This window comes from Ursus americanus, chromosome 24 (assembly GCF_024610735.1).
Source record: "Ursus americanus isolate L20-20 chromosome 24, mUrsAme1.1.p, whole genome shotgun sequence".
Taxonomy (NCBI): Eukaryota; Metazoa; Chordata; class Mammalia; order Carnivora; family Ursidae; genus Ursus; species Ursus americanus.
Genome location: NC_142150.1, coordinates 17,617,854 through 17,644,472, shown reverse-complemented (window position 1 = coordinate 17,644,472; position 26,619 = coordinate 17,617,854). Strand labels below are relative to the sequence as shown.

At 40.1% G+C, this 26,619-nt stretch overlaps 1 protein-coding gene across 3 annotated transcripts in view; it reads left to right on the top strand.

Moving 5' to 3' along the window:
* The window catches only part of MPPED2 (metallophosphoesterase domain containing 2), a 182,116-nt gene that overhangs the window by 40,495 nt on the left and 115,002 nt on the right, over positions 1 to 26,619 (top strand). For all 3 annotated transcript variants that reach the window (XR_006781622.2, XM_045808578.2, XM_045808579.2), the window contains exon 3: positions 7,328 to 7,509. Coding sequence is in view for 2 of the 3 variants with exons in the window: in XM_045808578.2 (XP_045664534.1) it covers positions 7,328 to 7,509 (182 nt within the window). In the remaining variant the exon portion in view is untranslated. The remainder of the gene's footprint in view (positions 1 to 7,327; positions 7,510 to 26,619) is intronic.

Below are 26,619 nucleotides of genomic sequence, written 5' to 3'. Positions count from 1 at the left end.
GAATGGTTGTTGACTGAATGCCTGACCCACTGTGTGGAATAACAGATACTCAGTATGGCGTCACATGCCCCTTTTTCTCAGATGCCAGGCCATTATGCAGAATTGGAAGCCGATTAACTTGGTTGTTAGGTTAGAAGAGAGGGAAACGTTTAACTCTGGATATAGTACATTTCCAGTGAGATATTTATGGCCCAACAACGTGCCAGCTGAGAGGCTCCAGTCGCTAGCCTGACGGGCACTTAAACACCTGAACAGCATTGGTAGAAAGACCATGAAATTCATATCAGACTCAGTGCTCAAAGAATTCAGTTGTTACCACTTAATATTCATTGAATGTCGGCACTGTACTTCTGTACTAGGAAAAAATAGACGAGACATCCTCTGTGCAGTGGGCTTTGTTAGCTATAATTAGTCGGTGATAGAATAGTGTTGATACAGCAGTCCAGCAGTTAAAGAAAAGCAGTGCCCTTGGTACAAATGGGAATATATTTATACATCTGGTTCTGTTATGCTTACTTACTGTGTTTCAGCACCGTTCCCGTTCCCTGGGCATGATGGCTAAACTAGGAGAATTTCGCCAGCTCATGATTTTAGAAAAATGAGAACAGCCCCACTTCTGACGCAACTTAGTTGAATCACATGACCTTTAATATTTGTTTTGTTGTGGTAACTGGAATTCTGGCTTTGCTCTCTTTTACACTAGCTATCCCTGGAAGCCTTTTCTATAGCCCTACATTGCAATTTCACTTCTTTTTCCATATAAAGTCTCGATAATTTGGATTATATTTGGATGGATCTGGACTGCGTTCATCTTTGCATTGTCTGGGATAGCAGAGAAGAAAATTGCAAAGAGAAAGGACATGCTTTTAAGCTACTTAAGAGACTGAATTATTTCTGAAGCCTTAAACAAGTAGTGATGTAGAAACCATGCAGCTAGTCATGTGGGGATCATTGGGTCTTGCCCCTCTTTCACACTTAAGGAGGAAGCTGGAAGAGAGGTAACTTGCCTAGGGTCACCTCGCTAAGTGATGACTAATGAGTAAAAGTGCAGGACCTCCTGGACTCCACAAACAGGGCTTTTTAAAGAAGACAAAACAAAACAAAACAAAACAAAACAACAAAACAAAACAACAATGAGACTCATCTGTCAACTAAAGTAGTTTTTCTTTCTTTCTTTTTTTAAAGAGTTCATTTATTTATTAGAGAGAGAACATGAGCTGGGTGAGAGGCAAACTCTCTGCTGAGCAGGGAACCCGGTGCGGGGCTCGATCCTAGGACTGAGATCATGACCTGAGCTGAAGGCAGACACTTAACTGACTGAGCCACCCAGGTGCCCCTAAAGTAGTTCCTTTAAAGACACATGTATTTGGAAACATTTACGATCAGTTTGCACACGTGACTTGACACACCTGAGAATGAGGAACACTTTTAATTTCTACAGTATTCTAAAAATCGAACTTTTAAATTGCTCACTTCCCCCAACGTATTGAAATATGCAGATTTTTTTGAGGTTTTAAGGAATTCCTTTTGACTAGATAACTTACATGAGAGTTGAGGGGTCAATATACACAGCACTAAAACTTGGATATTTTCAACAGTGAACTCCAGTAACTTTAAGCAGACTCGCTAGATCTTAATGGCTACCAGAGTTTAGGCGATTTGCTAGCATTTTATAATTTTTATCTTTTTTATTCTCCAAGTGCCAGCATTTTTTTAAGTTTCCAAAATTAAGTGGGTGGAAAGAGAAATTGGAAGTTAGGAAATCTGACTTCTGGTACTTTAGAGTGGAGAAACCTTTAAATTGTAGTAGTTATCTGTTTATTTTAATGTGCAGTTAAAACATAAAGCCAGCATATCTCAGTCATGAGTTCATAAATGATACTGTTTAGGGCAAAACTTTAAAAAGTACATAAAAGGGGTAGAACACTTAACAGAAACCAGGAGCAGTATACATGAGTAAGGCAGGCCAGGAAGAAGATATTCAAAGAAGTGAAACAGAGGATTAGACAATCTCTAAAGTCTCTTCCAACATAAAGTTCTGTGATTTTACTGATTACACCCGGTATTTGGATTTCATTGGCTTGCTGGCGGACTTTGCATATCTTTAGCAAACAGTGTATCTAGGGTGGATATAACTTTGGCTTTCGTGCCAGCTAAGTTTTCTGGGTAAAACAATGAAAGCTTTAATGTCACATTGGAAAACTTTTTAGAGATAAAGTCAGTGGAATGCATGAAGAGCATCGGATTTTCAAGTGGAATGGGGGTGGTAAATACATCTGATTCCCGTTGGAATGCTTTGTAAGGGTAATATTCTATTCTCACACTGAATTACAGGCTAATTGTGTACACAAGGCTTTTACTGCACACATGGTCTAAAGAAGAAATCCATGTCATAACAAACGACATGATAACAGCTTTTATGAAGATCTATCAATGGGGCTTGCAACACTGTATGAATCTGTTATTGGGAAAAATAACAAGATATTGTCAGAAGAGTATTCCATAGTGGAAGCAGTAATATTATCATATTTTTTATGGGTAAAAAACTCTAATGTGTCAAGACTGAATAAATGAGAACGGTTTATTTGTTTGAATATGCAATGAGATATATAAACACTTGACAGTCAAGCTTCAAGAACAAGATTGGAGGCAGCACAAAACTTGGAGACTGAATTAGAAAACATTGTGACAATAGCGGCTCTCGGAAAGACCACCGGTGTGCCCAGCACTGTCATCTCTCCACCGCCCCTAGCAACGTTTGTCTTTGATAGCATATCCCTGGCCCATGAATTCACTGGCCCATGAATTCCGACACTGCCCAGGGAGGCATTCGGACCAATTGGATCATATGAAGGAGGAGACCAGCAGAGCTCTGAGGAAATCTTAACACACAAGGGAATGCTGAAGAAACCAGGGCTCCTCAATTAGAGTAGAGACGATGTCAGGGTGTTATGGTACTTGTCCTCAAATATTTGAAGAACCGTCAAAGGGAAAGGGGGACTGGATTCTTATTCTCTGGTATTTCAGATGCAGAAGGTTGAGATTAAAGAAGAGAGTAAGAGGAAGGAAATCAATGTAATTATTGACTGTGGGGTATGTGTCCAGACCGTGCTGGGTGTTGCTTATGTGACCCCTTTTAACTCTCAAAAAGTCCCTGTGTGGTAGCTATTACCTCCTTGTAACCGGAGAGATGGAGGTCAGAGAAGCTAGAAGTTACTTCTAGATACTTCTACTAATAGGAGCAAAAAAAAAAAAAAAAAGTAGTAAAAAACAAAACAAAAACAAAAACCACTTACTGAGTGCCCACTGTGTGTCACACTGTTCTAAATGCTTTGAGCACGATACCTTTTCATCCTCATAGCAATCTCATTAGAGAAGTACTGTTCTTATACCCATTTTATTGGTGAGGAAACCAAGGCACAGGACTTAAGCTCCTTGTTTGGTGTCACACTGTTAATAAATCTCGAGTGAGAGTCAAAGCCTGACAGTCAAGCCTGCTTCACTCTTAGGTCATTCTGTGTCTTTGCTTTCTGAGCATGTGCTGTGTGTCAGACCCAGTATTTGACAATTTATATCCTCGTAGCAACCTAGCAGATTAGGCGTTATTGTTCCCATTTTACAGATGAGGAAAAAGAAAACGAAGCCCCAAAGAATGAAGTGACTTTCCAGAAGCAAATACTTCAGACAACATTGTTCGTTTCCGGGCTCTGGGCCAAGCCTCTTTGGACAGTCCTCAGCTTTCTCTGCACTTGCAGAGGTGTAGACTCTGAATCAGAAACTCTTTAGCAAGTAGAAGTATGGAGAAAACCAGAATGGGGGGCCCCAGGGAAGAGGAGCGAACTCAGGAGCTCTCCTTCTCTGGAACCCTTGCGAAGAAATCTTGTGTCAGTTAGGTAGAGATGGGGGTAGAAGGGATTCAAGCTTCATAGAAAGCATTGAACCCAATGTCCACTAAGGTTTTGTCCGGCTCTGGGATTCTATGATGCTGTGTTTTCTTCTCATCTTCCCATGTCATCTTGTTTTCCCCTGGGTGTACTCAAATGTACGGGCAAATCTCACCGTGATATTTGAATCTGGCTCTGGGGCTTAGATTGTCTTGGTAAGATACTCACTTGCTAGGATACTTGACATGATGCCTTAGGGGAAATGGTCGATCATTGAGAAGTCAGCAGCATAAACAGTAAGCAGTGAAGTTAAGACGGAAAATGTAGTCTGTGGGGTCTTCGCACAATGTGAACAGGTAGATCTCGTAATGGTAGTCGGGGTCTCCCTTAGACATGCTGTTACAGTGAAAATATGTGACTGCCTTTATTTTCAAAGCATTTACCAAATGCCCAATTTGGAAATAGTAGTTTCCCAAGGGTTGTCTCAGCTTTAATTATATGTGTTGCAACTTGCCTACTCTGCTAGATGTCTTATTTTCAACTCTGAATGTCTTTGGGTGGACATGGCTTCCTTCCTGTGACCCCCAGGTGATATTTGTCATGTTATCCTGCAGCGTGCCTCTGACATGCTGTGCTGTCTTGTCTCCTGAAACCGTCTCTTGCCTTGTTACCTGTGGGTAACAAAGGACATCAGTGTCTCTGGGTCAGAGGATGTATATAAATTCTGCATTTGCCTCTTCACCTCCCCCTTCCCCAGCCTCTACCTTGAATCGGTCCTCCATCTCTCAAACGTCTATCTAGTTCATCTTTTTGGTGACATCAAGTTGTTGATATTGATGGGTGAGCCTTCTCTGACATCTTCCTGTGTACTTCTGACTCATTGTTTTATTTCAGCTCAAAGCGAAGAAGATGCATTTGCTCCCTTTTCGCTTTCCCCTCTATTTTTCTGTTCCCTGGCCTTTCTTTCACTGTTAATTCTGTTGGACATTTAAATGTTTCTCTGGAGGAGGTGGGAAGGTGGGGAGGGAAGTGGAAGCCACTTAAAATTGACTGGTGTTCCCATCAGTGTCCTCCGCAAGTTATTGCTCAGTCTAGAACTACGATGGGAAACAGAGAGATTATGTAACCATCTGATGATTTGCTTCTCTAAACCCAGGAGAAGTCACAGAATAGGGGCCTATACACAGTGAAGGGTTTATATCTGTGCTACTTTCTGTCTAATAAATTCAAAATGATAACTTATAATGCATGTCCTCTGATAAGTTCCAATGGATTTGTAAAGGATTTTGATGTAGAAGTTGTGCCTGGAGCTCAACTGAGTTACGGAAAAGAGGAAATAGGGACTGTGTCTGTATATTACCATTAGGTTGAGGACTGGAAAATAAAGATGTACTTATGTGTGTATGTATATACATATATATGTATTTGAATTATTCATGTATTTAGGAGTCCGGTGGTTGATATTTATTTGATTTTCATTCAAATGTTGGTGGATTAAATATCAATGTACACAGCCCCATTCCTGTGAGCATCTTAACTTTTGACATGGAAGTAGAGTATTACTATCACTTTCACTTTTCCCTTCCCGTCTGCTGCAGAGAACAGTCATTCATTTTCTCAGGAAATGAGACTTCTAGACTTTTAGAAGACAGGAGATATTGATGAGACTGGAACCACTAAGACTGAGTGTAATAGAGTCTCAATAATGGAAAGGAAGACACCAAACACTTTTATGCATATAGAAAAGTCAACATCGGATATAATCAGAAGGGTTTCCAGGTTACTTATGAGATCTCAGTGGATTAGTGAATATTCTCCATGGTAATAGCATTATTAATTTCTAGCCTTTACAGGAAAAATTCATTAATTTTTCGCCAAAGTTAAACTTTCTTTTTGGGTTTCCAATTAGACCCACTGCGTTAACCAGTTCACAGTCCCCCCCCCCTCTTTTCTCTCCTCTTGCTCTCCTTTCTTCTTACTTCCTTTCCTTCTCCTGTGACAAAGAGAAAATTACATTAAAAGATGAACCGTTAAAGAAATTCCAGACTTTCCACCAGGTTGTATATCGATGTCTTTATTCTCCTCACTAGAATTGCCATTGTTTAAACAGATTGTTTCTTTTAGAAAGATGGAAAAAAGAAAAAAAAAATTAAACAAAGCCTGTAGAGGCAACACGTTTGGGAATCTCGTGTTGAGCTCTCAGTGTATTCTCTGCTGCATGTTAACGATGAAGGGCGGGGCTGCGACATGAAATATTGTTCCTTATTTAATGTTTCGCACTCTAATCTCTGCATTGCATATTTGCCTCTCCTGTGACCTTCTCTTTGCCTTTATAACTGCTTCTTTTCACCCATAATCCAAAATAAGTGTACATTGCTACAGAGAAATTAAAGGAAGCTGTCAGTGTAGAGTTAATGTAGTTAAAGCACCCTTAACTCTGCTGCAAACCCCTTAAATAATTAAAACTGTATGCTTGAGGAGTCAGATTTGCATTTCTTTACCAAGTTTATTTAGCACACTTTGTTACACTCAATTAAATGAGACTGTTCTGTTTCATTTTCTTTGCTTCGGGTTGATATTTTGCCTTTTGATTCTTATGCCCTAGTGTAATTTCACAGTGTTTAGGTCTCTAAAACTATACATATATTAATGCATATGCAGGTCTATACACACCCATTAAAAGGCTTACTATTTGTACTGAATAGAATCTTTGCCCAAGGCATTTGAGCGTTGCAAGTCATCTAAGGTGTAACTGGGACTGCAGATAATTCACTGTGGTAAAGAAGGAGCTTGACCAAGTTCTTCTAACATTCAATGTTTTTCTTTTAAGTCCTGTTATTTTGACATCACCTTCTCTCCCCACTGTTTGATTTGTGATTCACTTAACAAAAACAAGAAGGTGCAGGTGTTGAATGGTTGTGGAAAGGAAATCAAATATAAGTACTATCTATATCTTGCCACATCTCAGTTGGCAAAGCATGTGCAGAGCGTTCTCCGTAAATTAGTTCACTGGTTAAGTTATGCATGTTTAAGAAGGAATAAATGTAGTTATCCACTTCTTAATGAGTAGTGGGATCAATTGGAGCATGATGAGAGAAAATAGCATAATTTTGCTTCCCCAGTTGGGGTTCAATATCCCTAAACTTCGTCATTAATCACTCTATCAGTTTCCTGGGTTATTTCTGATTTTACATGTAAGATATTCTTTCCTTTTCGTTCTCCTACCAGGTAAGTAAGCCTTTTTGAATTTGCTCAGTGGGGTCGTAGATGGGTGATGCTTTCTCCTTTGCACCCCAAAGTCTCCCTTGTTACAACGGCCCCTTCTGCCTTTGCATCAGTTTATCTGGGTGCGTTCACGGATAACAGTCGATATGTATGTGCAATGACAATTACGAGGGTTCTAATATATTTAACTGTTATGGGATCTGTTATGTCTACTTTAGGGTCGACCCCATCCCATATGACACTCCAAAACCAGCGGGCCACACGCGGTTTGTCTGCATCTCAGACACGCACTCAAGAACAGATGGTATCCAGATGCCTTATGGGGACATCCTTCTCCACACAGGCGATTTCACCGAGCTGGGACTGCCCTCAGAGGTTAAGAAGTTTAATGACTGGTTAGGTAAGGAATGATTGCGTTCTGGCGCCCCCAATTAACCTTTCCCGTCCGAGTGTCACTCACTGCGTCCTAATTGAATTAGAGCACTTGGAAGCCAGCTCAGCCATTTCTCGTATGATATGCGGTGGTGTCTAGCTTTAATCCAATTCTGTTAATTAAAGATGAATTTTTAGATATTTAATTTTACTGTGCATCCTTTCAGTGCCTGGCCTCAGCGGCTCTGGGGCAAAGGGACGGAAAGCTTTGAAACCCATCTCATCTCACTCATGCTGCTTTAATGAGGGCATTCATTGGCACACAGGAGACCTGGAATCATATTTTTAATTCATTGGCTCTGCAATCTTTCCCAGATATTATGAGCAAAGATGTACAAATGACCTACTAGTAAGAGAACATTTCTAAGAAATGAAGGAGGCTGTAAAAGTCCTTCTATGAAGGGAGGGGCCTCGCACAGTGCTGCTTGGGGGCAGCTTTCCTAAGTGAACCAACGGGTGTCCTAAAACCCCTGATATGATAAGTTGTCCTGCTGTAAAGCTCCTCAAACTTGGAATATGAAACCACCCTAGATACACCAAGAAAAGGATAATGGCAACTCTGTGGTTACTGTAGAGGCACCCGCAGGTCAGGGTTATGGAAAAATGTGGGCTCCTGGGTCAGGCAGTTGCCAAATATTAGCATTACAAGGCAATCTTGGGGTTATTCATAGCTAGATTAGATGACACATCTTTTAAAAGAATCCTCTTAGGTGAGGGAAAGAAGGCAAGGGTTCTGAGATTTTAGGATCTCTAAAGACACTAAAGAATTATATAGTAAAGAGCAGAAATCCCTCCAGAAGAATAATGTCATGAATAATATGCCAGCCAATAAAAATTACTCAGGAGATTTAGGCAGAAAGTTTAAAATTCATTTTCCATCAAACTAAAGCAGGGGCTGAGAAATTTTTAAATAATTGATGAAATGATAAAATGTCTGTGAATGGAAAAACACCATTCATTAATTAACAACAGTTAAAATATTTTTAAAAACTAAGCCTAACTACTAACATAGCTATTTTGAGTTTTCCCTTGACCTTGCCCATCTATCCACATTTTCTGAAATTGGCATCAGAGTATGTATGTGGTCTTTTACTTCTGGCTATTTTCATTGAATAGTATTGACATGATTTTCAACGACTTTGCATAATTTTCATGTTCATCCTTTTAAACAGCAACATGATGTTAATATTGTTCTGTGCTTTTATTTAATAAAGGATTCCTCTAAAAATGAATATTGATATTGATAATTTCTCCTCTGATACCTAGCACTGAAATTTGCATTTTCATTTGTGCATGTCTTTTTGCTTCTATTGACTTATTTCTTGGGATGAAACATTGTATGAGTTACATTACTAAGTAAAAGGATATGAAATGCTTTATGGTTTTTGCTGTGTATTGGCATCTCGCTTTCCAAGGGGATCATAGCTGTGTACTTCCTCAATAATGGATGGATATACCGATGTAAGCTTGATCTCGGCAGCATCGGATAGTGGAGCTTTGAATTTTGTGCTGTTTTAATAGTTACTCAGTCATCTCGTTTTAAACAGCAGGATACCTTAAATAACATTCAGCCTGATCTCATTTTTATAGATAACTCAGAGATACAGAGGAGTTAAGTGACTCTCTCAGAGTCTCCTTGTGCCAGAGCGGTCCGTAATCCAGATCTAATCACTTCTCTTTCGCCTTTGCAAAATTGGCTTTCAAGTACTATTATCTCTTAATTTTAGCAACTTTTATTTATGAACTGTTAGCAGGCAGAATTACTTTAGGTTGAATCTGGACAGTTCTAAACTGTTCTGTGAGACTGAATCTCAGTGCAGAAACGATCTAGCTGCGTTGACAATGTTGATTTGTAAAGAAAGGGAATAGCACTGTGGGAAGTGTTTCTAGAAGTATGAGACAGGGTAGATCCTGGTTATAATCTTGTTTAGCCACTGACCTTGGGCAACTGAGTTAACCTCTCTTTTCCCCTTGGTTTCCCTCTGCAGAACTAAGGATTAATACTACCTGTCTTTCTGGATTGTTGTGCAGATTAATCAGTAAATGATTGCTGCTAGTAAGTTTTTGTGGGCCATTAATAACTGAATGGGGAATGTGGTGAATGGACCATCAACAGATATTTAAAGGGTAAAAACAAGAAGAGGTCAGAGGAGTTATTTAGTAGATTAGAAGTAAACACTGGGAGATTTTATAAGGGAAAGTACTCTGTAAATGGAAATGTGCCGTAACTAAGGAAATAAAATGCTAAGGTCCAGTTGCACGGTCAGTTTCTTCTCTTCTCATTTCCCCGCTGATCTTGTGTGGCAGAAGTAAGAGGCCTCAGCAGGGGGTGCAGAACATGAGGCCAAAGGGAGCCCACGGGATATGGATAAAGTTGGGATCCCATAGGGAAGGACCAGAATAGCTCAGTTACCCTGGCAACCTTATGGTGCTCTGAGAGTGAGACAGGATGTGAGATTACACTTACCACTTGGCTCAACAGGAGCCTCTCACCTGAAAAAAGTGCTTCCAGCAACAGTTGCCAGATGACCTAGCAGAGTGGTCAGAGGTCAGATTGGTCTGGGGCTTCTGTCATAACAGGGCATCCAACTCTCACTGGCCTGGGTCCTTACAAATTTTGGAAGGCACTTCAAGTTCAAAGACCCTCTCATTGATTTCCATCTTTCTACTCTAGACCATCCCCATTATTGGAAAAAACCTCATCATCCCCCAGCTCCTTTTTTCTCCAACAGGCTCATGTATTTCTACTACAGGCCAGGCATTCCTTCTGTCCCTATGTCATCCCTCTAAGATTGCCAGTGTTATCCAATTTTCCACATTGGGAACCTGAAGCTCAGTTGGGGTGACTTACCCAATGTCATTTAACAGATAAGAGGCTCAGAGAGTTTATCAGAGAAATCCACTCAGATTCACTTGACTACTCAACCTGGGATTGCCTGATCCCAAAGTGTGAGTCCTTTACTGTTACTACTCTGCTATTATGAATGGGCTCAGAGCAGCTGGGAAGCTTGCACTTTAGGCTTGAATTAAAACACAGTAGCTTTCAGCAGTTTCATATGGAAGTTGAGTAGCTGTTTGACCATGTGTTATTATTTGAAAGATGTATTTAGGTCCTGCCTGTCTTGAATCTCATTTTGACCTACCAGCTGCAGGGCCTGAGAATCCCATCATGACTTTCCAGTTGGTTCAGAGATGATGGGTCCTGGTTAATTCATGCATAGGCCACCTGGCAGGTGTAACACACAAAGTTAATAATACAAAGTGATCTATGAGATAAGCTAGCAGAGCACAAGGTCATAAGAAGATAGAGCTCAAACTAGGTACAGTCAAACTTGGAAAGGTAGGATCCCATATAAAAATTATAAGCAGCTGGGAAGAGCCAGTTTTGAATTCCCTACTTTTGGTAAGTTGCTTTAAACTCTTGAGCCTTGATTTTCTCTTTTGTAAAATAGACGTCATCATAATGATATACCCCATGGTGGTTGTGCGTATGCACTCTGTGATAAAGCTTAGACCATTCTTAACACAGCCCTGGCCTGTAGACAGCTTTCAACAACTAGTGTGGAGGAAGACAACAGAGCCAGAGGCAAAAAATTCAAAAACCAGAAACTAAAAGGGACTGGTACCATGGGTTTAAAGAGGAATTTGGACTGTAAGAGGAACCACCAGAGGTATTAAGGGTAGAAGCAAAACAAGCTCCCTTACTGGACAGAATGCTCGGACTTTTAGAGGTCTTGGAGGTCCCACCTCCTAATTTGAGAGAAGGGAAAACTGAGGTCGGACTTTAAATGAATCACCCAGAGTCACTCAGATAATAGATGACCACGTGGGGACTAGAACTCGAATGGGGAAGGGTGTTGAACAAACATGTATTATCTGTAGGTGATAGGGTCTAGACACTGTACCTGTTCCCCACCCCCAATTACATGTATCGTTCATGCAGTCCTCACAATAACTGATGAAGTAGTTCTTGTTACTTATGAGTAAGCTATTATTAGTTTCTTTCATACTTACGAGGAAACTGAGCCTTGGTGAAGTTCACTTATCTATGCTCATAACAACTAGGAGGTAACTTCAGGACTTGAACTTGGGTCCATCAGACTCCATTTCCCGAGTGTTTCCTCCTGTCTTTGTCTATTCTCAGTGTGGTGCTTAGGATCCCTGCTGGAGGGACTGTATCCTGGGTAAAATGGTGGTTCGTTGAATAACTGCCCCCTTTGACACACACACGCTTTTAGGTGGATGCTGAGGGTCCAAGGTGGGTTTACGTCATGTTAAAACAGTTTATGGCACAGCCTCTGTATAGGCGTTGGCTGCTGGGAGGGTGGTGTGAGGTGGGGAAGCATTCTTACCATTTGGTGTGTAGACAGTTCCCAAAGCAGTGAATTACAAGGAGGTAAACATCCATAGGGAATACTGAGGATGCAGCCAGGCACACAGGCTCCAAGGGCTGTCTAAGTCATGTTGTGACATTAGCATTTCATTGCACTCATCTGAGTCCTTGAAATGAATAGCCACTGACTGGAGCCTGAAAATCTTTTCTTTTGTGGGCCAGTCTCTCCCACTTGCAAACACTTGAATTCAAAAAACCCAGCATATTCTGACAGCTGCTGCTGTTGCTCCATTGGCCCCTTTACTTTGAAATCTCTGCGGTGGGTTGGAGGGTGAAACTTTGTTTCTCTCTCTGCCATCCTGAGGGAGCCACTAGAATCGTGTTTCTCACTTCTCCTGAGTCTGGTTGACCAGACACCCACGTCCTCCATCTCGCAAACCACTTCCCCTTCTCTCCACCCAGCTGCCACCTATGGGGCTGTCTTGAAGAGAAGAGCCCAGGGTCAGGGAGACATGTGGCTTCTTATTGCCAGGGACTGCAGGGTAGTGGGAAAGAGGGACAGATAAATCTTTCCCAGAGAAATTCTTTTTAAAGTGATAGTTAAATCATATCGTCCCATTAATGTGTTAGGTCAGATATGCTACAGGTTTGTCACAGGCGAATAGGCTTTGGTGAGCTGAACTGGGATGCTAGCCGCTCAACCATTATAGCATTTTCTTTTTTATCTTGGCACAAATGCATCCTAATCGCAGGCTGGGCTTCCAGATAAACTTGCCAACTATAAAATGCTTGCTAATTACAATGTGATTATTTTTATTGGTAGTAAATTCTGAACCACTGATATGCCCGAAGGTATGTTTTGTGAGCCCTTGGGCCACGTGTGGTCTTCCTTCACTTTGCCCCTGTATTCTTCCAGCCTGTGCCTCTTTGATACTCTTTACTGTTCTTCACTGTCCAGTCAATTTCATCGCTGCTGTCCTCTCACCTTCAGAATATTTTTGGTAGACTTCTTCTTGAATATGGCATGTGCATATTGAGTATTCATGGTTGTTCTGTAATTGTTTGCTTGTCTCTTCCCTACTAAACAACAGCGTGTGCCTAACAAGTGCTCTTTGTACATCTAGTACGGAGTATAGGGCCTGAAACATAGTGCACGGAAATGGTTGTTGAATCATGGAGTGAAGGAAAGGTACAAGGCTTTTTTTTGCCTGTACTGGCTCAGACTTTAAAGTTATGTAGTTCCGTATGTAAGATCTCTTTCTCTTCCCTTCCTTCTCTTTCCCTTTCTCGTCAAAGTGTTTATAACACCCAGTTGGCTATTGTTAATGATTCCTACATATGGTGCAGAAATATTTAAAAAGGGTTTGTTGTTGTTTTGTTTCCTATTATAATTAGACCGAGTTCTTTGGTGGCCTATTGTTTCTGCCTGAAGATTACATGTCACAATCTGGCCAGTCAGAATCCCTTTTAGCACAGCACCCATGCCATGAACTTTCCATGATGAGTTTTCCTTGGTCTTGGTTGTTACCTAATAGCTTTGAGCTTCCGTTTCTCCAGGCCTGAAAGGAAGAATGAAAATATTCCCAAGGAAAATCTCAAGAAGGTTATTGATATTTGTAGGAGCATTGTATTAGGCATGGTTCTAACAGAGTGTGACTGTCGCGAACATCACAGATCGTAGACATATAAATTGATTTTGCTTCTTTCAGAATAATCATATTGGGTGACTGTGTCCCTTTTCCAGCGATTTTGCTGTTGTCCCAGAGTTTTACAGCTGGGCTTTAGGAAAAGCTTTCACAATCTGGGCTATTTATTTTATTCTTACAATACGTGTAATACATGTGCATGCCTGATGACTTAGAAAGTAGAGACAAGTGAAAGAAGAAAACAAAATTACCCATGGTCAGAGATAACCATGGTTAACATTTTCGTGTGAATCTTTATGGAATGTTTTCTGTTGATACTTACGTACACACACACACATACACACATGCACACACCCATATTTTACCAAAATAGAGATTTAATTGTGTGTTTTTCATCTTAATATATAGCAAACAACTTTCCACATCAATAAATATGGCTAAAATACTTTTTCCTAAAGAAATTTTAATATAAATAAGAGACACATATAGTATAAGAATTCAAGTTTTGATGTGTGCCAAGTAGAAAATACACATCCCTCTATAATCCTATCTTTAGAGTAATTCTCTGATTATGAAATGTGAGATGATTTTTTTGACTTTCTATTTCTGTCTTGAATGTTCTCAATAGGAGCAAATATTCACCCTTTAAGGGCTTTTTGTTTAATGACTATTTTTAAAAATTATTACAGCTGTGCATATTATCCTGTAACTTTAAAAAAATTAACATCTCGTGCTCTGCATTAGTATAGCATTCTGGTGTGTGGGTGCACTAGGATTTATTTAACCAGGTCTGTATTACTGGACACTTAAGAGGTCTTCATTCTTTTATTATTTGCACTGGTGTGATGACCATCCTTCCTGCTCTCTCTTTGCAAGCATCCTTAAGTTATATTTGTAGAATATCTCCCTAGCAGTGGAATTGTTGGTCCAAATGATACATACCTTAAAAAAAGGATTTTATTATATATTGTCAAATTTCCCTCTATTAAGATTATAATTTCCCCCTCATACTCTCAGTAGTCTTTGAAAATTTGAATGTCTTCAGTGTTTTTGTTTTTGTTTTTTAATTTTTTATTATGGTATGTTAGTCACCATACAGTACATCAGAAAATCTTCATCCTCTAAGGGCTTTTTAAAAATGAATGCAAACTCTTTTTCTAATGGTGAAAGCTTACATACTCATGGTGAAAAAAAATGTAAATAATGGTACACAGAAAAAAATAAGATCGCCAGGATATCGTAGAGGTCACAGATAACTCCTCTTCCCAGGCGGTACGCATCCTGTTTTGTGGTATAGGAGTGCATGGGTGTGTACTGAGGTATAGAAAGACAGTACAGTGTGAAGTTAGGAGCCTGAGCACTGGACTTTGTCTGCTTGTGTTTAAATCCTGCTCTCACTATTGTCAATGCTGCGATCTTCAATTTATTCCTCTGTCAAAGGAGAATTATTCATGCTTCGTGCGTCTAAGCTACAAGGATGGTTGTGAGGTTAAATAATGTAATGGATACCCACTGTGTACAGGCGGTGAATGGCCAGTAAATGTAACTTGCTCTCTTACGCTAAGTGTGCCATGACGTCTTCCTGTCCTGTGGGTGCATGTCTCTTACTCCCTGGGAGAGCAGAACTTCAGGGAAAGTGACCTGCTGGCCTGAGGCCCATTCTGTGTGTGGAGCAGAGAAAAGGGTGAGCACCCTGGCCTGTGTGGCCACCAGAAACCTGGCTCTGTCTCCTTCACACACATACACCCCACCAACACACATCGACATCTCCCTAGATTCTAATTCCCTCTGAGCTACACACCCGAGGGGCCAGACCTCCCCTTTTCCTAGCCGTCTCTTCAGTGTCCTGTCGTCTCCCTCCTGTCCCCATCTTGAATCTGGCACACTCGCTCTCCTCTCCAGTGTCACCGTGCCTCCTTCTTGGAACCATTTCTGTGCCCTGGCTCCTGCTTCACAAACTCATAACCAGCCTTTAGCCAGGTTATATGGGTTATATGGTGGCAGATTTCAATTTAGTTTCTGAACTCTTACACATAATGATTTCTAGGCATGGTTGTCACATTTAAGGCTTCTGAGGTTTTTTTTTTATATATATATGCAATACAAAACTATTAGGAACTGGAGCTTATGAAGTGGGCAAATTGAGAGATACCATTTGGAATAAAAAATAACGATGTGATATAATGGCAACAAAAGTCACCGGGATGTAATGTGCAGCATGGTGGCTATAGTTAATAAGACTATATGCTCTAGCATAGTTCTACAATGTAGTGTAATACGGTATAATGCAATACTGCGTACTACAGGATAGTTACACAAGTATTGTATATGCTAAGAGAGTAGAACTGAGAAATTCTCACTGCAAGAAAAAAATTTTGCAACTATGTGTGGTGACAGATGTTAGCTAGATTTATCAAGGTGATCATTTTGCAGAATATACAAATATCGAATCATTATGTGGTATGCCTAAAACTAACAAAATGTTTTGGCAAATTATGCCTCAGTAAGAAAAATAAATATAACAGTGGTGTGACACAATGCTCTCTAGTGAAGTGCCTAGCAGTTTCCAATGAAAAGTTTCAGAAATGATTTGAGTAGGGGAGCCTCATTGGAATATTGATAGACATATAACTTTATTACCACTTAATAGTCAAATCTAATAAAGAGGTTTTGTAGGAGGCTTTGGGAAGGACAAACAGTATGACTTTTCCTATGATTTACAGGGAAGAATGTGTCAGAGAGTTCCTTAGAGCCTAGAATTCTGATTCTTATTGTTTCAAGTTTAAGATCAACGGAGTTTCTTCATCTTTAGCTTGCTTAGAAAACCCAATATGTGACACGCTGCACTTTTTAGGTTTTGATTCATAATTTGGTTTTTCCAGTTGTCATTCTAAAGTTATAACTTATTTAATAGCTTCTGTTTCCATTTTAAGCAATTGACTTAGGGTTTTTGCTTTTTTTCCCCTTAGTATGAGATTGCAGGTTGCAAACGATGTCTGTGATGTGCCTGTATATTGTAGCATGTGGGTACAATCATCCTGTTTCTTGTCTCTACTAGGGTAGTTGCTTCACCCACATAGTTGATTCATGCTTGGTATCTACTTGTCTTTTTTTACATTGAAGAATCCTTTTCCCTAAAATGAATTACTTCATGGTCTAATTTATATATAAAACATTTTTCCAATAAGGACAAAATTAATTTTAAAGCACGGTTCAATTTTGATATAGAATTAAGTAACATTCTTGGGGGGGAAAATGAACCCAAACACAGAACAAGTGAATATGCTCAATGAAGTAAGATTGGATTTTGTTCCATTAGGAAGGATCGTTAGTGACCTGAGGACATGATGACTAGGTCATTTGTGATCCGTGTGAACCTAATCCTCCTTGTTATGGCCAGCCATTTTCTTAAATTACATTAATTATAATGCTTCTAATTTATAGGACATCCTTCCTCCAAAGGACTCAAAGTACCTTTGAGTATATTAGATCATTAATGCTTATAATGGTTCAGGGAAGTTGATATGGGCAGACGGTATTGCTGATGTCTTGCTGATGGATGGATGGAGATCCAGAAATGTGGAAGGACAGGCTGGGGTCATATTGTGAGTCAACGTAAGAACTGGACATTGACTCCATGCTTCTTCCAGCTTTCAGTTCTAAAGCTTCCTGTTTTCTCCTTTTCTGAAATAATCAGCATCTCTTAAAAAGAAACAGACAAGGACAGGACCCATATAGCCATCACTTCATCAGCTAAACAGAAAAGACCAGGTATACACTCTCTGAAAAGGGGGAATCTTTTTGTATTTTACTGTGTGAGAATTGTATCACTACTTAAATAAATAAAATTTAGAAAGGATTTTTTTTGGAAACAAAAAAGTCTTTAACTTTTCCAAGCCATCTGATCCAACAGGGAAAACTGAAGCCCCCAGATTATGTGCACTTGACCCTTGAAGAACAGGGGTGTGAACTGCACGGGGCCACTTATATGTAGATTTTTTACAGTACTGTAGATTATTTTCTCTTCCTTATAACTTTCCTAATAACGTTGTATTCTCTAGCTTTCTTTATTGTAAGAATACAGTATGTAATATGTATAATACATATTAAATGTGTATGCAGATTTTCCACTGTGTGGGAAGGTTGGTGCTCCTAACTTCTGCATTGTTCAAGGGTCAACTGGTATTGCTAAATCCTGGAGCAGGGTCCTTGTCTCCCAGAACATGAAGGGACTTCATCCTCAAAAGATGATTTGCATCTATTCTAACTTCCTTTTAAGGGCCAGGTCCTGCTTGGTGACAGGCACTGAGAATGCAGAAGGGAACGAGAGGGCAGATCATTGCATTTGGGCTCCAGACTCTGATTGTCAGTGTGATATCCCCCTTTTCTACAGGCAACTGGAACTTAGAGTTTCCGTTATCTTACTTGGTTTTGCACAGACTTGTTAGTGGAGGGCCCAGGAATAGGGGCCTTGTTTTCTGTCTGGTATGATGCCATTTGTCCTCCAATGTTAGTACTGTGTATCAAAATCTGGGAGATTCTTCTTATTCTTTGAGATTTTGTTTATGGAATGGAGTACTGATTTTACCTGAATCTGTCTCTCTCCAGATCCTTGTATCTAACCGGTGACTAGGTATTTTGCCATTGATTGTAGAAGGTACGCAAGGTGTCTCAAAACCAGTGTATCTCAGACTGAGTTAATGTCTCCTCCAAAGACTGCTCATTCTCCTGAATTCCCCTTCCAGTTTACATCACCGTTAACTCAGGCACCTGAACTGTCTTCCGGCCCTCTACTGTGCTGAAGAAACTGCCAAGGCTCAGTCTGCCATTCTTCTTTCTTGGAATCATATATGAATAATAACATTTACTGAGCGCTCACCATTGCCAGACCCTTTACAAGAATTAACTCATTTAATCTTCACAGTCCTCAAGCTGGTTGATGTTCTTATGACCGTTTTTACAGATGCGGAGATGGAAGCACCAAGCCCTCTTCCCATGAGGTCTCCCACCAGACTGATATTTTGTAGGATGTGTTTTAGGAACCGTTAACTGATGGGATAAAGTCCATCGTGACATTCAAGGCTCTTCATGAACTGGTCTAATCTGTCTCTCCAGCCTCACTCTCCATCATACTTCTCTCCATCCTCTCCTTAGCCCTTTGGGCTTCTGTCTTATCATTTTCTTCCTGCTCCCTGTCCTCTGACCACAGCTGCATTCTGGTCCATGGTATTTCCATCTTGAACCTTTGTACTTAACAGTTTCTTTGGTCTGTGGGTCTCTGTTCAAATGCCACCTCCTTGGTAAGATCTTACTTTTCCTATTTGTAGGTCTTATTTCTTGTTCTTCCTCCAATGAGGGCAAGCCCCATGAGGGTCTGTGACTGTCTTGTTTACCACTATATTCTCTATACCTACAACACTTACTAACACATAAGAGCTGCTCAGAACATGTGCATTAGTGAACAGATCGAGGAATGAAAGCAAGCTCCATGAGAGCAGCGGACATGTCTCTCTTGCTCCCTGTCATTGATGGGGTTGCAAGCACAGTGCTGGATGTGTAGTAAGCACTCAATAAACTTTTGCCGAATAACTGAATCTTTGTTCCTGTTGATCCTGCCAGTCTTGTTCCTTTCTTCTGTGAGCTCTCGTTCATTCTTTAAGGCCCAATTCAAAGTTACTTCTGTTCTGAAACTGGCCCTGCCTTCTCAGGTGGTGTTTATCCCTTCTTCCTTTCCACACTGTGTTCAGACCATAAGCACACATTACTTTTAGGACTTCTGGTCTCCACCTTCAATTATGAGCCTCCTGGGTGCACACTCCAGTGGAATCTTCAGCAAATAGGGAGTCCTTAAGAAATGTTTGATTTTCTTCACTTCGTAGTTACACTTCCATGAACAAAATGCGTTGCTTCCCTGAGCCTCAGCCACCTCTTCTCTGCAACACAGAAGATATGAAGTGCCATGTAGACGTTAGAGTTGATCGTTTCATTAACATCACAACCCTCACTGTGCAGCCTCTGAATACATTTCCAGACCCCAGCACAGGTTTCTGGATAAGGACAGTCATTCTGAGACCAAAGTAGCCCTCCGTATGGTTTTGAACTTGCTGATACTTCATAGATCACTCGCATTCTAGCTCTCCCACCTCCTCCCAGCCTGCTGCATATTGTTTCCTGGAATCTTTTTTCCAGCTGTCCCCTGGGTTTTCAAATGTCATTTTCCTGGCCCTTCAAGGGGCATGGAGAGTCAGTTGTGCTTCTAGTCTGTCGCTGCACGCACTAATTCTTGACGTTTCCCCAACCTCCTCTCCCCCTTTTGACTGATAAATTTTCATTATTGGTTTTGCGTGAAAGTCTTCAGGGTTCCACTCTGCCTGACCCCTGTGGTCACTTAGTGATTACATGCGCCAGCTGAGGTAATTTATTCACTTTGTTTTGGTGTGAACATGTCCCATGGGTCTTGTAACTGCTGTAATCACTTGACCCTAGTGACTGTTAAGTGCTTTAAACACAGTTATTTTAAATTTATAATTGTTTTCATTAAAAATCCCTTATAGTAACTTAACTGACCTTGCTGTCAACGTGGCATTATGTGCAGGGGGAAGAAATGAAAATATTATGATGCAAATAATATAGTACTCATCAGAGATACGCAGCAAATCATTAGCTCACCCTACACATGTTCACTTGGAGTCGTGCAAGGAAGATGAAAGAGAAGAGGACATAATTATAGCATGGCCCATGTAATTCAGTACAGCTATTCCTGCACGTGGGGCAGGCCACTAGCCTAGGGAGCAGGAAGTGGAGTCCAAGGTGAAGTACCAGAAGGACCATTCATGTGTAGACAGCACTTCTCACACCAGTAGGTAGCACCAGTTCGTTAGTCATTTGTCGATTCACATTTTTATACTTCTTATATTGAATCTCATTTCAAGTTTCAGAAATGTTGGAGGCACAATGAACTCAAAAAACTAGATTTGTTTGGTTGAAGGCCACTAGACGGCTGGGCAGAACGTGCTAAGTAATGAGATCAAAAGAGTCTTAGTAACCTCGTGTTAAAAACTTGCACACTCAGATTCTCCCTGTGTTTCTGGCCTGGCTGAGTTAGTCCTTGTGGAAATTTGAAGGCACATTCCAGAGCAGTGGGTTGAAGGAATCCTTCAAAGACAGTTGGTTAGTAGGCATTCATATTTTAGCCTAAAATGGGGGTTCATTTTGAAACTCACGGATCTCTGCACTTGTTTTTTGTTGTTGTTGTTGTTTGCTTGTTTATTCTTATTGTTATTTTTCTATTTTATTACTTAGGGAAGGAAATAGAAGGAGTTTTTCACTTTCACTTAGAAATCTTTCCATTTCTCCAGTGTTGTTCCTGATTAGGGCTGCTGTTTGTTCATAAGGTGCTTTTGTACCAAGTGTATAGAGGTGACCCCTGGACCTGATGAATACATGTGTGTTGAACGGCACACAGCTCTCACTCACCTCTTTGGCTACTGCCCTTGTGCAGTTAACAACTTTTTCAACCATATAAGGCAAACTTCAAGTAGTCTTCTATTATTTTGATTTTGTCTCCCAAATGAAAATTCTTTTCGTTTGCTTTCTTTTATTACATATCTTTGATTAATGCTCTTTTGCTAGTATTTACTCGCATTTGTCATGTTGTGATCTTTTGATATTGTGATATATGCCATTTTTACGTACGTATTTTGAAATGGGATATATAGGACATTTGATTTTAGTACTTGTGATAGTCTGTAAAACACACATAATTGTCAAAACATTTATATAAAGTTTAATCAAAGTGTCTCTTTCTAATTTTGAAAATTAGAGGAGATTTTTACAATGTTCCAGGAAAGAATCACATTGGGGAAAAAAATGACTTTTATTTTTTATTATACTGTCTGTATTTCCTAGCTCTCTTCACATCTGGAGTTTGTTTTAAAACCCTATTCGGTATATCCAAAATGAATAATTAAGCAGCTAACTATAACATGCATTATTGATCTACTCGATTTAGATGTTATTACAGCAAGTTTTGTGTGCATTATGAAACTGACACAAACTTTCCCCCAAACTCGTTTTTTAAATTCTATTGAAATTTCAGGAACAGGGAGGAAACAGCACATTTCTTTTCTTCTTTCAGAGTAGAGTTGTACAATTAAACTGTATTATCTCCCTTCTCCCTGACACTTATATGAATCTCATTTATTCTCTACATTGAAGTCTTCTCCTTTGTATGAAAATAAGGTTGGGAGATAAGCTTTCTTTCTCTTTTGAGGAGACTAAACTGCCCTGTGAGGACATCTGACTATAAACTAGACAACCTCTGAGCTTTGATTCCTCTGCAAAATGTGGAGAATGAGGTTGTCTAGTTCTTAACTTACTGACTCTAAACAATTTCATATTACAAAGCTGATTGTGATTGAGTGCCCGTGGTGTATCAAAGCCCTGTGTATTTTTCCCCTGACTTTGGAGGGGGACTCATTAAGCAAGGGCATATGGCATAGTCTCAGTGGTGGTGCTTATGAAGGATGAGAACTGTGTGTAGTTAGTCCTATGTTGGAAGCCATCAGTTATGAGTTTCTTGACTTAGGAAAACAAACTGATATTTTCACTGTTTTCATTGCATAGTTTCACATCGTTCACTTTATGACTCCTTTCTTCACGGAAAGCCCGGATTCAGAAAGCAATGGAGCCACAAAGCCAAAAAATGACTAGTGTATGAATTGACAAATGCATCTTTAAACTTGTATGTTTAGCACTATGGAAATGAGGAAACTTGTGATTCTCCTATCAAAATAGGTAGAAACCATAAATACATGTGTGTCTGCATGTTTGCAGGGCCGATACAGCTTTTGCTCCTGGATGTTTTGTTCTTTGAGAAGGCCATGCGAGGGTTAGGGGTGGCGAAAGGCATAACGTCTACCTTCATGCATGTGTGCCTGTGCAGCCCGACTCTGGGGAGAGCCCTCCTACCCAGCGTGCCAGGGACTGGAACGTGTACAGCTAGTCAAAAAGTCAGCTAAAGCAGGAAACCGTAATGATGATAATCATGTAGCCAAATATTTTTACTTGAACTTGAAGCACACAGATGCACATGTGGGGGCTGGTCTTCTGAGGTCGCGCTGAAGCCTTTCCTTTGGATACAAACTCAGTGGTTAGAGATCAACACTGCCTTTCTTGGGCAGATCTCACATATAACTCCTTATCTTCATCTCACATTTATCGTCTTTATCAAGTTTTCCATTTTAGTTTATTTATTGGCGAGGAAGAATGTAAAGATCCTTGCAAAGCAATCTGAGTGCAGAATATTTCTAGATTTTTATGATTCTTTTCCCCTCACTTTTTAAAGTACTGTCCTTTACTCCTTGTACAACTGCAAATTTGTGTAGTCCTTTAACGCTCCTATTTCATCATTTTAAGTAATATATAATTACATGAGGTAATTACGGTAAAAAGTACAGCTGGCATAAACGAGTTGGAGGAAAATGCAGGTGGCTCTGGGATGCTGCACAAGGGAGAAGAAGGGCATAGGGGTCCCCAGGGATAACTGACTGTCATTAGTCAGTGCGTTGTGGGCAGGAGCTAGTGTGTGTCTCAGCGGGACTGGTGAGTGTCCGTTAAAAGAATGTCTGGGATTTCTAGAAAAATCTAAAACAGAAACTATGAGTAGTTTCTAGTAGTTGTTCTATAGCTCATAATTTTCCAGATACTCTATTAGTACTTCCTAGATCTAAGTTTTTATTCTTACCTATGGCCTCTGCCCACCTTGCAAAGATTTTTTTTTTTTTTTAAGTCATAGGTAGAACTCAGTGATAGGGAACATGAAATTTTCACAAGTCTGTGTTTATGGTTGTCTTTCATTTTTATTTTGGTAAGCCAAAATGCTTCACAGAGTAAGATTCCATAGTCTTAAGTTACTGGGAACGTAAGGGAGGATCTTAAGTTCTAAGAAGGGTGGTGTCTCCTAGGAATATTTTATACATGGTTTTTAGTAAGCTAAATTTGAAACTTCCTTTCCCTGGACGGGAAGAAAGAGGATCGGGAAACTTGTGCAAGCAGTTCTTGCTGGCCTCTCTTAATTCTCTTCATCAGGGTTAGAAGGGTTGAACTTTTGGAACCAGCCCTTTCCCCTCACATTAGTACCCTGCTCCGTCACCTAGAGAGAGAAAAGCACACCAAATGAGCACGAACGCAGCCCAGACAGGCTCATCCTTCAGTGGGTCTACTTCCACTTCCAGACTTAGATAGTTCAGAGTTTCTGCTGTCTGCCTTCTCCATCAAATACGCAGTGTGAACAATGTTCTCTACATCCTTTTATAACATTTCACAAAGCTCCTCAACATCGTTGGTTTTAGAAATCTCTTTCTTCGTATCTGTATACGTTTGAATCTACACTTTTTTAAAAATGTGTGCTTGTGGATATTAGGAAAATATGTCCAGGGTTCATAATACTGTTTGGGTATACCCCGGTGTGAAATATAGATGCACGCCAACTAACAATAGCTATAAAAATGAAATCTTGCACAAGCCGTGCCCTGCCTTTCCAGTCAGCAGGAACAATGGTTTTGGGGTTGAAAGGAAGCTTTATCACTGGGGAGGTGTGCGTGGGGGGCTCTCCGCTCAAGAAGTGGGGAGGGGGAAGCGCTGCAAATTTTAGTATAATGCATAATGTTGAAAGAAATTTTATCCCATCATAAAGATTAGCAGGCTGTGTAATTCAATTTAAAATTGGTCGGCGTGTCCTGACTATTATAAAGCCTTTCTTTTTTTGTTTTATCACCATTCCATTATTTTAGGTCATACACCAATATAGAATGGAGCATACAGCCAAACCATACAAAGTCTCTTTCTGTGGTTCCACCCATTGGAGAAATTGTTGGTGAACGCAAGAGATTATCTTAAAATGAGTTAAGAAAATGCTTGCTCAATTGAATGCCTCCTTGTTTTCTTTCTTGCTTTTTTTTTTAAACATAAAATGAATTTCTCTGGGCAAGCAACCATTGAGAGTGAAATCTTTTAAAAGCATTTGCTGGACACAGGGCTTGGTTCTCAAAACTCCAGCGTTAGCACTTATCTGCAGTATCATGGGCATTACTGTGCCATTGAAAACCAAGATGCAGTAGCTTATGTTAATGCAAGACTGACAGACCCACGTCTGATGGCAATTACCCATACTGGGGGGTTAATAAATGTTCTTAGAATTACTGTCTTTATTTTCTTTATTACAAGAAAAATGGGCAGCTTTCTAAGCTGTGCCTCCTGCTTCTTGCTCCAGTCTTGGTGACTTGCTAATTAACTGTTTTGGTTCCAGTGTTTCATGGACTCTGCTGGGTTTAATATTCCTGTTAGGGAAATGCTAAATCCTTTGACCAAAGTCGTAGAAAAAAGCTAAATTAAATTCAGCAAACATTTATCCAAGTGTTCTTTATGAACAAGAGATGATGAGCTGTAGAAATAATAATAGCAAGATTTGGATGCACCAGAAGTGTCTGGGAAATGAAGGCAAAATATTTTCACTTTTTTTTTATCTGTTAGTGAGAGGGCTTAATTTTTATTCATGTTTTTAAGGAGTTTCAGCGCTGAAGCACTTTGTTAAGAAGGATCTTCCTGCCACATCCAGACTCAGTGGGAAAGATGTTAGGATTGATTAGCAATGTCTGCCATGTTGTAGGATGGCGAGGCTCCTGGTTTGGTGTCATTCATCTTTGGTCATATTCATGCTCTTTGACTAAGGTAGACAGAAAATTGTCATGGTGAAGTGTATGCCTGCTTTATTTTAACTCTTAAAGGCCAATCCAGACTTTCAAGTATCTCTATTGGAAAGTTCCTGAAATGACTGTGACGTTGGCTTGGTGGGATTTTTAAGTTTCCTTCACATTGTAAGCTGTTCCATGTCTTGTGGAGGTTCTTGGCATATCTGTGGGGCAAGTTGGGGTCAGTATATGAATCAGGCAGTCAGGAAGACAAGAAGACACATGCAACTGTTGTATCCTATAGGATTTAGGAAACAAATTAACTTTGGTTTATGATTCTAACCTATACAGAATTAAGGTTATCTAACCCTTCCGAGGGGAATTAACTTTTGAAACTTTTTGCCTACTTATTTGAAAAGGAGTTTATCCTGGTATGTCCCCCAAGTCTTGAGCCGCTCAGTTTTCCCTAATTCAAGTTCATGTCTTCTCAAACAGACTGCTTATCAGAATGTCCCAGGTGGATAGTTAAAAATTGAGATTCTTGAAATCTAGCTTAGACCTATGGAATCAGATTTTCTACTGGTGTATCTAAATAATTGGAACTTTAATGAGCTCTTCTGTGGCTTTTCCAGTTCATGACCACTGTTCTTACTTATGACAATATCAGTTGTCAAGTTCAGGGATATTATTCTACAAGCTCTCATCCCCCTTAACAATAGGCCATTCTTTTCTACCATGACTTCTGTGTATTTCAGTTACTTCATCTGTGAAAGGGGATAATCATTCTTACTTCATATGTTTCATGCAAGGATTAAGTAGGTTAATATATATACAGTTTTTTAGGATGGTGCCCAGCAAAGGGTAAGTGTTGTATGTGTTGGTTCTAGGCCTCATAATTATCATCATCTTTTGATTTGTTTACAGGGACTCTGCATATCTGTGCCAATCGCAAATCAGGATCTTACCAGGCTATATTGTAAGGAGGAGAGGAAGGTATACAAATAGCAGCATTTGGGGGAAACACTATTAATTAAGCATGTGGAAGTATAAACATAGTGAGTTAAATCAGGAGGCTTTTGGCTGCAAGAAACAAAATAGCTTAAATGGCAAGGGACTTATTATCGCATATAACAAGAAGGCTGGGAGTAAAGGATTTTCAGGATCTGGTAATTCCGGGGCCCGGGTTCTTTCAGCATCCCTTTCTCCTGTTCTCATATGTTATTAGCCTTGCCACAGAGGTTGGAGAGTGTTGAAGTTCAGGCAGAGCGTGAGGGCGTAGCATGAGGTTCAGTGGGAAGAGGGGCTGTTCCTTCTTTGTCTAGATGGTGACCGTGTCCCAGAAGTCCTTCAGTAGCCTGCCCCTCACGTCTCATTGACTAGGACTGGGAGACATGCATGCACCTCTTTAA